Source organism: Rhinopithecus roxellana, chromosome 11 (assembly GCF_007565055.1).
Source record: "Rhinopithecus roxellana isolate Shanxi Qingling chromosome 11, ASM756505v1, whole genome shotgun sequence".
In the NCBI taxonomy this organism is placed as follows: domain Eukaryota; kingdom Metazoa; phylum Chordata; class Mammalia; order Primates; family Cercopithecidae; genus Rhinopithecus; species Rhinopithecus roxellana.
In genome coordinates this window covers 5545189-5558394 of record NC_044559.1, presented here as the reverse complement: position 1 = coordinate 5558394, position 13206 = coordinate 5545189, and the positions used below count along the sequence as shown (strand labels likewise).

Here is a 13206-nt window from a genome sequence, read left to right as displayed (position 1 = left end):
TAAACTGCCATGGGTGGGCTGGGCCCAGAGCTCCAGGCAGCAAGGCCTGTGTCTCAGCCCTGACCTGGGGTTTGCTAGCACCCAGACAGGACCCAGAGACCAAGAGGTGTCGTGTACCTTGGCAGGATCCTAGGAGGATGGAAAACATTGTGGCCAGGACACAACAAGAACGAATGCCTCCTGAACATACTATGTGCCAGCACCCATGCCCTCAATGCAAGAATGAGCCCCAAGGCACTAAGCACCCCTCTCTCGGGCACCATGGTGGACTGTCGCTCACCACAGCCTCCCTCCTGCCATCCTCTCTAGATCCACCACCACAAACCCAAGGCAGCCCCATTTCGCAGAGGTTGAGACTGAGGGTCAGAGAGGGAAAGTGATCTGTTCGAGAACACACAGCTAATCAGTCAGATTTGGGAACTGAACCCATACCTGCCTGACCCCTTTCCACCAAACAGAGCAAGGTAGACCTGCCCTATGGCCAGGTCCTACGGAGGCAGGGGCAGGCCAGTGGGATTCTGGCCACTTCATGCACTCAGAGCAGACAAGGCCACAGCAAGATGGAAATACCATGCCATGACAGTCCACAGGTTCCCAGAGTCCCAGCCCACATGGACGGCTCTGAGCAGCCTCCATATGAGCCATGTTGTCAACGCTAACCTCCTTCCCTGCTCTCCTGAGGCACCCAGAATGGCTGGGGCTCAACTCCAAGCTGCACATCTCCACCACCCTAAGTGGGCCAAGGGAACCTGCTCACACTGCCCAGCCCAGGGCAGGAAGTGAGAGGAGGACAAGTCTCCACCATAGACCACTCAAGCTAGTAAGATCACAGCCACCTCCACCTCTTCACCCAGTCACTGCCCTGTGCTCACCCTGGGCTGGGCTATTTTAGTGCATTTCCTCAACTGATCCTCTCAGCTGTCCTCTGTTCCATTTTACAGTCATGGAAACCAAGGTTGCCCACCCAGAGTCAGAAAGCACAGCAGGGGTGGGAGCCCCAGTCTGTGTGAGGGACAGCCACTACACTCCCACCCCCTCAGCTCCTGGACACTACACGGATGCTCCGGCGGAGGCATGGGGAAGGGCCAGGCTGAGCACAGTGGGGAACCGGGGCAGGTCAGGTGGAGATGCAGTCGCAGAGCACAGCTGCCTCACCTAGGGTCTGTCGAGGGACGAGTGTGAGGGAAAACTGGAAAGATGGGGCCATTAGGGCCACATGTCCCACACCTGGGTGGAGGAGGAGGGGCAGCCTGGGCTCAGGACCACCCTAGGCCCCCAGCTAACACCCTCTACCTCACCCACTGGTAACCTACGCTGCCCACAGCTTGGACCTAGAAACAGAAGGGGCCATCTCATCCCCTCCGGACCACCCTGCCCGTACCTCAGGCCCAGAAAGGGGAACTCTGGGTTCTCCTTTCTTCAACCGTGGCCATCCGCCAGGAAACTGGCTGTTTACGGGCTGGGAGGAAGGGCTCAGAGAGTCTAGCTGAGATGTTGGACACAGACCCATCTGCCTTCCTGGGCCCAATGCCTGTCAGAGAGGGCAGCACCCCAGAGAAAGGGGCTGTCACAGGCCAGCAATGGCAGATATGTGGTCTCTGCCCCAGCCCACTGCCATTAGGAGGAGAAGCCTGTTGCTTCGCGGGGCAGCAGGAGCAAGGCGTGGGAGTCTATATCAGGGACAGGGCCACAGGGCTGAAGCCATGGAAAGTGCAGACTTGCCAAGTCCAGCTGCGGGGACAGGGGGAGGTCATGGGTGCTGGTCCTGTCGGTGGCTGGGCCGAGAACCCAATCTTCACCTCATGACTAGCTCAACGCTCCTGAGAACTGGGATTGTCCAGGTGCTAATTTACAGAGCACAAGATTGGCAGACATGGAGAAAAGCAGAGGTGCAACCCCAGCCCGGGCTGGGGACCCTGGCTTCCTGACTTCCCAGCACAAGGAAGGGCTGCCCAGAGGTCTGCAGAGGAGGGACAAGTCGCTGAGTACACAATGGGGAATCGACGGGAGCCACGGATTCCACCCAACTCAGCATCCAATACCTAAAATTGTTTTTGCTTTTTGTTTGCTGCTATTGTTTTAATGAATCGCCAAGGAAATAGGAAGGCTGTTTCGACATGAATGGGAAATAGGCATTTCTGTTGCTCACCAGTTGTTTCCAGTTCTCTCTGCTTCCAGGCACATAGTAGGGCTGTGCTTCCTGGATCCCTTGTGACTGGCTGCGGCCATGTGGCTGGTTGTGGCCAATGAGTCATAAGCAGAAGTGATGTGGGCACATCCAGGCTGAGCCCCTCAGAGCTCTCTTTCCCTCTGGCACAGCAACTGGCAACAACCAAGTGAAGTGACCATGACAGGTCAAGCTCCCCACTGACCAGCAACGGACACACAGCAAGAGCAGGAAATACTGTGTCATGCAAGCTGCTGGGACTTTTGGATTGTTTGTTACTGTAGCATAACTTAGTCTCCCCTGACTCATATAATGGGAAACAGAGCAAAACCAAAGGGTGGAGACCCACAGGCACGGCCATGGGTAACCAAGTGTAAAAAGAATCACATCCAGGGATGGAATGGGTTAGAAATGATCTGGGAAGAGGCAGGGCAGATGGGATGCTCTGAGTTGTTAGGCGACAGCATTTCCTGGGCAGTAGAAGGCTCAGTGAAGAGGGAAGACAGCTGCTGTGAGGACAAAGCTAGAGGATTTCAACCTGGCAGCTACAAGAATTGGGAAAGAGAGTCTGTCTGCCATTACAAGAGGTGACTATGAGTGCTGAGGGACAGCCTTAGCTGGCCCCCAAGAGAAACCTGGAGAAATGGCCCCAGTAGGAAAATTGTCAAAGTACTCATGTCCTAGACCTAGAAACAGAAGGGGCCATCTCATCCCTTCCAGGCCACCCTGCCCACACCTCAGGTCCAGAAGGGGGAACTCTGGGTTCTTCTTTCTCAACTGTGGCCATTGGCCAGGAAACTGACTGTTTACCGGCTGGGAGGAATGGCTCAGACAGCCTAGCTGAGATGTTGGACACAGACCCAGCTGCCTTCCTGGGCCCAATGCCTGTCAGAGAGGGGAGCACCCCAGAGAAAGGGGCTATCACAGGCCAGCCCAGGACTAGGAACAGCAGCAGCTCAGAGGCAGTATGATCTGTGGACTCTCCCACACACCTGGCATGAGGTATCCATCTGCTCAATGCCAGTTAAGTCCAACCTCCCAATCTAGAGAGCCGAGCCATGGCAATAAGGAATGAAGGGAACCTCTTGAACCCAAAATTTGAAGAAGTGGGTGGTGCCGGAGTGTAGTCTATAAAATGAGAAAGTGTGTGTGTCCCCATGCATGTGTGCATGTGTGTGTGCTCTTGAGTACATGTGGATGTGTGTGTGCCAGAGTATATGCATGCATGTGTGTGTGTGTTGCACATGCATGTGTGTGCACCTGCACAGGAGTGACTCCAGAATGAAGGAGAATGATGCCTATGAGTTCAGCACCCTGACACCGTGAGTTCAGCACAGGTTTGTGGGAAATCCGGAGAGGGGACCCAATGCCTAACTCCAGACTATCAATGCCTGCAGCCTCATCCACAGCTGTTATCACTGGCAGTAGCCTTTGAGGGGTCCAGGAACAACAGCTCTCTGTGGGACCTCGGGCAGCAAAGCAAGATTGACTTCAACGAGGGCCCTCCCTTGGGCTGTAGGTAGGCATGGGCATAGATGGTGAGGTTCTGAAGAACAACCTGCCCAGGCAGAAAAGAAGCCCTGGGTCCAAGTGGCAGCACCAACTTACAGTCTGACTATTCAAACGGCAGTTTCCTCCAGGAACTTCCTTATGCACAAGCAGCAGCCAAGCCCAGGAAAAGAAGCTGGCATGTCATTGGAGAACACAGGTAAGTCTTTGGAGGCCCCACAGGCTTACAGTGCGATGCTTCCAGAGTGAGCTTTGTAGAAATGGAAAGGAAACATAGCCATCTATCCCAAGTGACTGTAGCAAGCCCAGCGAAGACAAGAGGATGCCCCCCAGTAACCAAGAGTGCAGTCAAGCATGCAAAAGATTATCAGGGTGGAAGGAAAGTGGAGGTGGACAGTGCACATTGGCTACATTGGGCAAAGACAGGTGTGCCAACATGGTAGCAGAATAATGGCCCATAAAGATGTCTACATCCTAATCCCCGTATCTGTGAATATACTAGGCTACATGGCACAGGTTGCCAACAGCATTAAGCTTGCAAACCAGCTATCCTTAAAATAGGGAGGGCTGGATGCGGTGGCTCACGCCTGTAATCCCAGCATTTTGGGAGGCTGAGGCGGGTGGATCACGAGGTCAGGAGATTGAGACCATCCTGGCTAACACAGTGAAACCCCGTCTCTACTAAAAATACAGAAAATTAGCCAGGCGTGGTGGCAGGCACCTGTAGTCCCAGCTACTTGGGAGGCTGAGGCAGGAGAATAGTGTGAACCCGGGAGGCGGAGCTTGCAGTGAACTGAGATCGCACCACTGCACTCCAGCCTGGGCGACAGAGCAAGACTCTGTCTCAAAAAATAATAATAATAAAAATAAGGAGATTATCTGGGATCATCCAGGTGGGCCCAATATAACCACAAAGGTCTTTGAAAGAGGAAGCCAAGTGGAAAAGGGGGGAAGAAGAGTCAGAGAAGGAGACGTGATGACAGAAGCCAGGTCAGCATGAGAGGATGTGAGAAGGCCTTGACCCGCCATTGCTGGCCTTGAAAATGGAGGAAAGGGCCAGGGGCTGAGGAACCCAGCAGCCTTCGGAAGCTAGAGAAGGCCAGGAAACAATTATCTCCTCCAGCCTCCAGAAGGACCCAGATTTTAGCCCAGCAAGACCCATGTTAGGCTTCTGACCTGCAGAACTGCAAAAGAATAAATGTGTGTTGATCTAACCAACTAAATTTGGGGTAAAATTTGTTTCAGCACCACAAGAAAACTAACACAGCTGAGAGGATGGGAATAAGGGGTCTACGGCATCTTTAGGAAGACACGGACATCACACTCAGACAGCCTCTGATAGTGTCTGGTGAGGCTGCCTGCAGGACTGCAAGGGCATGGCCTCGATGGGACCTACAATTCTCTATAATTCTGAATGGAAGCCAAGGAAGATGCCAGAAGCCATCAGAGCTAGCAGAATGTCTAGATACCAGTGTGGCCAGTGAGGGGCAGGGTGACCACTTAGGAGGTAACGGATATAAACTGAGCAAGGAGGAGGTAACGGATATAAACTGAGCAAGGCCTCCAGATGGGCACCAACAAGCTCTCTGTGTTTCATTTTTATTTTATTTCATTGTTTCATTCTGTGAACCACAAGCTATTCTTGGTAATTTTTATGTCTTCCTAGAACCCTTTTGTGCTTTTGATAACTAAAAGGAATATTGCCTCACTTGTATGCATTCCTTTTTTCTGCCTCTTCCCTAAACTGTTATCCCTCCACGCTGCGACAGGTATATCTACAGCATATCCAATAACTCACATCTTTTACTCACAGTAAAAAGTAATGCTGGGAAATGAGAAGACTCGTGCTCAGCCGGTTCTTTTATATAAATTATATGCATTTATATAACCTCCTACTTGAGCAGGCACTTTACGACAATCTGAAATTTTTTTTATTTAACAAATTAGGATCTCTTTTAGTATCTAGAAGACAAATTTTCACACTATTTGTTAATATGGACTTTGCCAGCTAAATCTAAGATGTAATATTTTAGAGATTTAAATGTCCTTTCTGTGTTATTTGCTAACTTTCAATCCTTATCAAATGGATATTTTATTGTGTGATCCATTCTTTTCCATAAATTGACCAAATGTCCTAAAAGGCAGTGCTTGTTAGGAGCTTGTTAAAAGTCAGCCTGAAGAAATTGTTAAGTATAAATCTTAGGACCAACATATCCAGACCGAGTTTCTTGTTTTGTTCAGGAATATTTAATTCTGCATATCTCAGCATAAATAGTTCCTTTTAAAAAAAAAAAAAAGTTTTGAACATTGAGAAATGTATGCAGTTACTAAAAGTAATGTTTACAAATAGTTCACAGTGATTTCAGAAAAGGCCAATGATGTTAAATGGGGAGAAAAAACAGGATATAAAACTGAACAGAATGGGAGCTCTCAAAATTTATAAAATACAGTGGTGGGGGAAAGACTAGAAGGAAACAACACTAGTGCTATTCAGAGCAATTTTGTTCTGCTTCTTGATGCTTTCCTGTACCTTCCACATTTTACATAATAAGCACACATTGCCCTTTTTCTTTTTTATATATTTGTATTAATACATGCTCATTGCCGCAATGCATTTTCTTTTATAATCAGGGGAAAAAAGTAAGAGCTAAAAATGAAAAGGTCAGTTTGGGTCCTCTCTCAAGGAATTCACTAGCTTAAAAAAATGGTGTAGCTGAAAATATCAACAGCCTCAAGAGAAGCTGAGATGGATTCACAGTTGGGTCAAGGAATGGAAAGGGAATTACTGTTTACAGAACACCCACCTCAGGCCTTATGCAGATGATTTACACACGTCTCATCTCATTTAATCCTCACAATCCCATGAGGCAAATCCTATGATTATTCCCTTTGAACAGATCTGGAAACAGAAGCTCAGAGCAGGGCTCCAGGGTCACACGGCAAGTGAAGACAAGCAACATGGGAACTGAAACTCTTTAGGCTCCACCAAGCTGTTATTGCTGCATGGCACTGCCTCTCAGACCAAAACAGCTACAGCACCACTCTACTGAGAGGTCACTGTGGGCTTGTCCAGTCAATGATGGAGATGGAGCCCCTATCTGCCTTTGCTCTCCATCCCTGACCACTCCCCTACTCAAAGTCTTTTTCTTTCCTACTCAACCTGTATCGACAACCCATGTCCTGCTGCAATGAATGTCCAGGCCCAGCAGTGAGAGATAAGCCATTCATCAAGCAGGGATCAAGCCGGGTGACGGAAAAGCACCCCACAGAGTACAGCCAAGGAAGGACATCGAGAGCTGAGTACCTGCAGCAGAGCCCCAGGCAAGGGAAAAGGAGGCTGATGAGCACTGCTCTGCCCCTCCCAGAGGCCTTCCAGGGCTGGCTCCTCCCATCCCTTGTAGGCATCCAAGGGCTATGCAAGGTCACAGGATAACAATGGGTTTCAGTCCACCAGACTCATAAAATGAAAGTAAATGCCAGCTTTCACCAGCACAAACTCTCTGGGCAGTAGGCAGCCCAGCAACAATACCTGGCCAGTGTCTCTCTCCTTCGACAACTGTCAACCACCAGAATCTAACTCCCTACTTCCAGACATGCAGAAACACTCACTCTCACACCCCACAGAGACCGTGTCACCCTGCCATCCTTGGAGCCTGAGACATTTTTCCAGTTATACAAACAGAGAAACCGAGACCCAGAAAAGGCCCCTGGGTGGAACATTTGTCCCCAGGACAAAGTTGCTTTGAGGAGCTTACAGGTTGAATCGCCCATAGCTCTGTTTTGTGTGGCTTGTGCTGTGTTGTTTACATTGTTTTATTAGTTGATGACAGCTTTAAATCAAATTTTACATTAAGGTCCAGATTTGGGGTTCCTCTTAAAAAAATAAATCAGCACGTCTACAACAGTAGGATTTTCACTCCCAACCACAAAATCTGTTAAAGCTGTGTGACAGCTTCTCCTTTTAATGGAGATGACCTCTTCAGGCCCTGTACTCCAGGTGCCACAGGAACCAGCTGCCCGGTTCATCCTTGTGTGTTACCTGCATGAGGTGGCAACCTTGTGCAAGAGCACCATGTTTAGTCCCTGGGGAACTGCTGAGGGGAGTGAACAGGCATTATTCAAGGGCAAAATGAATGCGCTTGGATACTCAACACCGCAGAGGGGAGTCAACAGAGGTGTGTCACCAGACATAGAACACAGGCAGGGTCTCCACCACACTGGGAGCTCCTGGGTCCAGGAAATATGTGCTTCCAAACTGTGGCTTCGGCTCCCAAGCACAAAGAATGAATGTCGACAGAGATGGGGTGTGTGGAGCCAGTGTCAAGGGAACAGGAGGCAATGTGGAAGTTGTAGCTTGTCACCCCAGGTCCCCACCCCAGTTAGGGTTCCTTCCACTAAGAAGGCCCTGCCCTCCTCTGGCTGGAGCCCACCCCAAGAACCTGCAACGAGCTGTGGTAAGGGCACACCGAAAAGAAGTCCAGAACAGGGGGCGTCTGGAGACAGAGACTGCTGGTGGGGTACTAGACACCAAAGAAGGGCAGGAATTCCTCTTTCCTGTACCTCAACAGATATCTGACAATGGACATCTGTCACAGCTGGAAGCAGCAGCTCCCATAATAAGCAGTATTAGCCTCACACCCCCTGCCCAAAGAAAACACTTGGGACTCCCGGTTTGTAAAACCACCTCAAGAAATCCTTGGACCTTCAGTCCCCAGAACTAGTCCCCGGTCCCTGCCCCCAGAGCTGGTCCCTTTCCTTCCTCTGCTGCACCCAAGAATAGGAGACCCCCAGAATTCCTCCTTCTAGCACAACGACCTCCCCAACACCAGCTCTGACACCCCAGACCCAGACCAGAGCCATCATCGAGGTATCCTGTCCTTGCAGGCACCAGGGAGACTAGCAGCCCATGTGTACCATAGCAGCAAGAGGACTCTGGGCTCAAGGGGCTTGAGGAGAAAGCACCGGCCCAGAGCTCTTAGCCAGCCCACCTCTCACTACACCCACTGCCTTCTCTACACTGCCCTACCAGTTCCTCCAGCAAGGAATCCCTGCATCCTGCACCACTGTGCCCTTCTATCCTCAGCACTGAGGGGCACTGGCCTCAGAGTCCCCATGGTTGTGGTGAGCAAGGCAGAGGGAAGGAGAACGGACTTAAGCTGGGTAAGTGTCAGAGGTGGAGCCTTAGGCCTTAACCAAGAAGCTGGAGGCTTGGAGACAGAACCGGGGTTCCGGAGCTGAAAGTCAGGTTGAAAGGGAGGGACTAGGAGAGAGGAGGGAAAGCAGAGGGAGTTGCTGTCACGAACGCCCTCGCCGCGCACCTGTGGCGCCTGCCGCGGGCCGGACTGGAGGCAATGGCCGTGGACGAGGACGGCCCCGGCGCAGGCTAGGATTTCCCCGCAGCCGGACTGGCCCAGCTCTGCTACTTTCCTGGGCGAACAGCGCCCACCTCCGGCCCAGGCGGCGGCGCCTCCGCCCGCGGCGCGGACAGCGATAGAGAAACCCGCTCCTCCAAACCTGGTGGAGGAGCGCGGCAGAGAAGCGCCGGGCTGAGGCTCTGGGGGCCGTGGGGCGCGAAACACCGCACCTACCAGGTTATGCCCAGGAGAAGGAGACAGGGCGGGCTCCAGCCGCTGGGCACTCCTCACCTCGAAGTGAGGAAGACACCGGCCCACCGAGATCAGGGGAGGTGCGCCCGACACAGGTACCCGGCACGCAGACACGCCCACCCCCAAACACCGAGAAACAAAGACGGCCCTGAGCCACGCACGCCTGCGCAGCCAGCGCTGGGCGCACACCCGCGCCCACACAGCCCGAAAGGCGGCGCGCAACCCGCAAGAAGCCCGGCTCTCATTGCCGGCCCGCAGCGCTGAGCAGTCCTGGCGCCGCTGCCTAGGTGGGCCAGGGAAGGCGCGCCACCGCGTGTAGCACCGCGGCTGCCCAGGAGCAGAGGGGGACTCGCGCGGCCCAGTTCGTCCCAACCCCGCCGGTGCCCACTGCTGCGACGCCTCACAGACCGTGTCCCAGTGGGCCTGGGCACAGCGGTAACTCACCTTCCTGCACAGCCTGGAACGGGTTGTTGGCCTCGATGACCTTGATGGAGTAGGTGATCTTCTCGCTCTGCAGGATGTCATCGTTGAGGCTCAGGTCGGATACCGCCAACTGGAACACCCTGTCGTCCTTGGCTGCGTTCTCCTCGAAGATGGCACCTGGAGGAGAGGGGGGATCAAGACTGGACCTGGACAAGAACCCTCTCCCCGCTTCCCTTGGCCCAAGGGTCAAGGCACTCGCAGACCGATGATTGCCAGGTGGTGGGAAGTCTGAGCTGGTATTTCAGCTTGGCAGGGTAGAATAAGGCTCTCCCATCTCCACCCGCACAGGAATATGCTCCCCTCCCCCCAGCAGCCCTCGGCGCACACGTGCACACAGTTGACATGAGTTACACATGCATATCCCACATGCTGCCACCAGGTCACACACGTGTCTCACAACCAAGGCACCACATGTCCTAGCCATGCCCCACACAAGGGACTAAGCCAAGCTGGGGTGGCCCCAGTCAGTGCCCAAATGCCTTCCATTAATCCCATCCCAGGAGCCAGGAAGTTCCCCGGGAGAGTGGTGTCCCCCACCCAAATCCCAGGACAGAATGATGACTCCTTTCTGCCATGCACATTCCCTCCTGAGTGGAGCTGAGCGAAGCAGGCCTACAGTTGGCTTTCCTGCGCAGAGGGGTCTTCCTTAGGCAGGGGCCTCCGATGACCTGCAGCTTGAATGGCTGTGACGCTGCCCGGCCTGGCGCCCTGAGCTCAGCCTCCTACTCTCCATCCTTCCCCACTTCCATTTCCTGTATGTCTGTGGAGGGGAGTGGGGGAAGGGGACTGTGTCCTAGGCGCCTCCACGTTCAGATCTAGCGGGGCTGGGGGTCCCAGAAGGACCTGTTCTTGAAGGGTTTTCTAGAACCGCGGACAGCTCCTCCAGGGCGCCCTCCGGCTGGCGCTTTGTGCGCCTAGCACAGCTTCCATGGACCCTGCGCTTCCAGCCGAGATGCGTCCGACCAGCTCGAGCCTAGTCCTGCAACCTGGGCAGCTCTGGAGTCAGCCACCCACACCCCACCTCATCAAGCCCCGAGGGTCCCTGAGGTCCCGGAGCTAGGCCCAGTGATCCCTCAAGCTGGGGGCTGGGTAGGAGGAGGGAGGCCCCGATTCCTCACTACACCCGGAGTCCGAGCCGCAACGCTGACCGCGAGACCCGCACCCCTCCAGGGCGGGAAGCAGGTTTGGTCACGGGCCCCTGCAGGGGAACCGTAGTTCTCTGAGCCCAGGCCTAGTACTCACCACCCCACTCCACGCCCCGGCCCCGCCTGTCCCGTTCTCCTCGACTTCAACACCTCCCAACCCCCAGTTTCCCTGTGATCGCTGGTCTTTCCCAACTTCCGGAAAGACGACTGCGGAGGGACTCCCCCAAAGCGACCGCTGTCAGCCCCCCAACTCGGCCCAACTTCCCGAGATTCCTCCCGTGTTGCTCCCAACTCCCACCCACTGCCCCTCGGCGCGCCCCCTCCTCCTCTGCTCTCTCATCTTCTTTCCCGGTTCTCTCTCTCTATCCATCTCTTCCCGCTCAGCATCCCCCTACCCCGCGCTGCCCACGCTTCTTCCCTCGGCTCCCACCACCCAGACTGTCTGGGCCCCCAAGACTTGGACCACGCAGAACTCTGGGACTGTCCAGGATGGGGCTGCAGTCGCCACAACCAGATACACACGCACCCACACATACACCGAGGGCTACACAGACACACCGGAGAAGCAGGCAGACACTGTGTCCACTCTAACAGGCTGACAGACAGTCGTGCACGCACCAACACACGCTCAGATGGCCCCACACACCCCAACGCCCTCTCGCAGTAACAGGGACACCGTGCCAGGCGCACACAGCGACACACGCTGACAACACGCACCACACACATTCACACACGGTTCCGGTCCGGTCTATTTGATCTTGCCCTGCCAACTTGGCGAGCCCCCCGCCGTGCCTTCCCCTGCCCCCCGCTGCTCTGAGCTGCGCGGAAAGGACCTCCTGACCCGCCGACCGCCCCTCTAAGGGCGCGGGTCTCCACGCGCGTCCATCCCGCTGTTCTCCGAAGCCTCGGCCCTAAGTGTCGGCAGAGGCCGCGGGGCCCCGCGCGGAGATCGGAGCCCCGGAGAGCGGCTAGCAGCCAGCCGGAGCGCGGCGCGGCCCGTGCACAGCTCCTCCGCCGGGCGGCGCGGCGCGGCCCTTCGGGGGAGCACCGCCCGCCGAGCCCCTCGGCCCGGGGAACCGCCAAGTTTGGACGCCGCGCACCCCCTTCCCCGTTGGGGCCCCCGCCCATCCTCAGCCGGGCAGCCAGCCACGCTCACCGATGTGGATGATGGAGTCGGCCCGCACCGACACGCACTGGCATATCCAGGGGAGAAGCCACAGCGTCAGCGCTTCCATGTCCCCCGGGCGCGCGGCTCATCCGCCTGGGCCCGGGGCGAGGCCGAGGGCAGCGCGAAGCGGGGAGGCGCTGGTCCCGGTGCAGTCCCGGGCCGCTCCCCGGGAGAGCCGAGCCCGCCCGTGCGTCTTCCCCCGCGCGCCCGCCCCTGCGCCCTGCGCCCGCCCCAGCCCAGCCCAGCCCAGCCCAGCGCGGTCGGGCTCCCGCTCCCGCTCCGGTGGCGGCTGCGGCGGCGCTGGCAGCTTGAGCCCAGGCCGGCGCGGCGGGGGCGGCCCGTGGCGGTGGCAGCGGCGCTTCCCGAGGCTAGAGCGGCTTCGGGGGAGGCTGAGGCGGTGGTGGCGGCGGCCGGGCTGGCGTGGCGGCTCTGGGCTGGCTGTGTGTCTGAGCCCCGGTGAGGAGCGAACTGCGGAGGACGCCCCCTCCCCTCCCCCTCCCCCTGGGCTCAGCTCCCCCACCCCTCCCTGCCCGCCTCCCTCCCCTCCGCCCTTCTCTCTACCACGTGACTGCGGAGCCTCAGCCTCGCCGCGCGGCGCTCGCCCGCTCGCAGCTCGGAGGGGGCGCTGGGTGCTCCACGTTCCCGGCCCGGGGGACGCTCGGAGACCGGCACGGCAGCGGGGACCGGCCTGGGCTGCGGCGCGCCGAGCCGTGGCGGCCCGGGGCTCCTTCTCCGGTTCACCAGGGGCGGGAGAACGGAGGAGGGCCGGCCGCTAACTGCCCTCGAGGGGCTCCCGAAGCGCCCTGGCGATCTCAGCAGCCGCGGGTCTCGGGTCATGTCCCCGGCCGAAACAGACCGTTCCTCGTGGAGTGGGACCTGGGGAGCAAGAAGAGAGACCGGGGCGGGGCGCCGGGCCAGGCCCCGGGACACCTGGGGAGCCAAAGGGGGCCGGCCGCCGCGAGCATCTCGGAGGAGAGCCCGGGCCGCGGGCTCGAACCCTGGCTGGCCGCGCGGACCTCGGCGGGCGCCCATCCCCCGCCCCGCCTGCAGCGCACTCAGCCGGGAGGCGGCAGGAGGCTCGGACTCTGAAGCCCAATTCATGGCCGGAAACCAGCGCAGCCGTGACCG

The 13206-nt window shown here is 56.4% G+C and overlaps 1 protein-coding gene across 1 annotated transcript in view; it reads right to left on the bottom strand.

Annotated features, from left to right (window-relative positions):
- The window catches only part of GRID1 (glutamate ionotropic receptor delta type subunit 1), a 791729-nt gene extending 779181 nt beyond the window's left edge, over positions 1 to 12548 (bottom strand). Inside the window, exons 1-2 of the mRNA XM_030940876.1 lie at positions 12067 to 12548; positions 9727 to 9882 (exon numbers count right to left, since the gene is read on the bottom strand). Coding sequence (XP_030796736.1) covers positions 9727 to 9882; positions 12067 to 12145 — 235 coding nt within the window. The 5' untranslated portion in view covers positions 12146 to 12548. The remainder of the gene's footprint in view (positions 1 to 9726; positions 9883 to 12066) is intronic.
- Between the last annotated feature and the right edge of the window lie 658 nt (positions 12549 to 13206).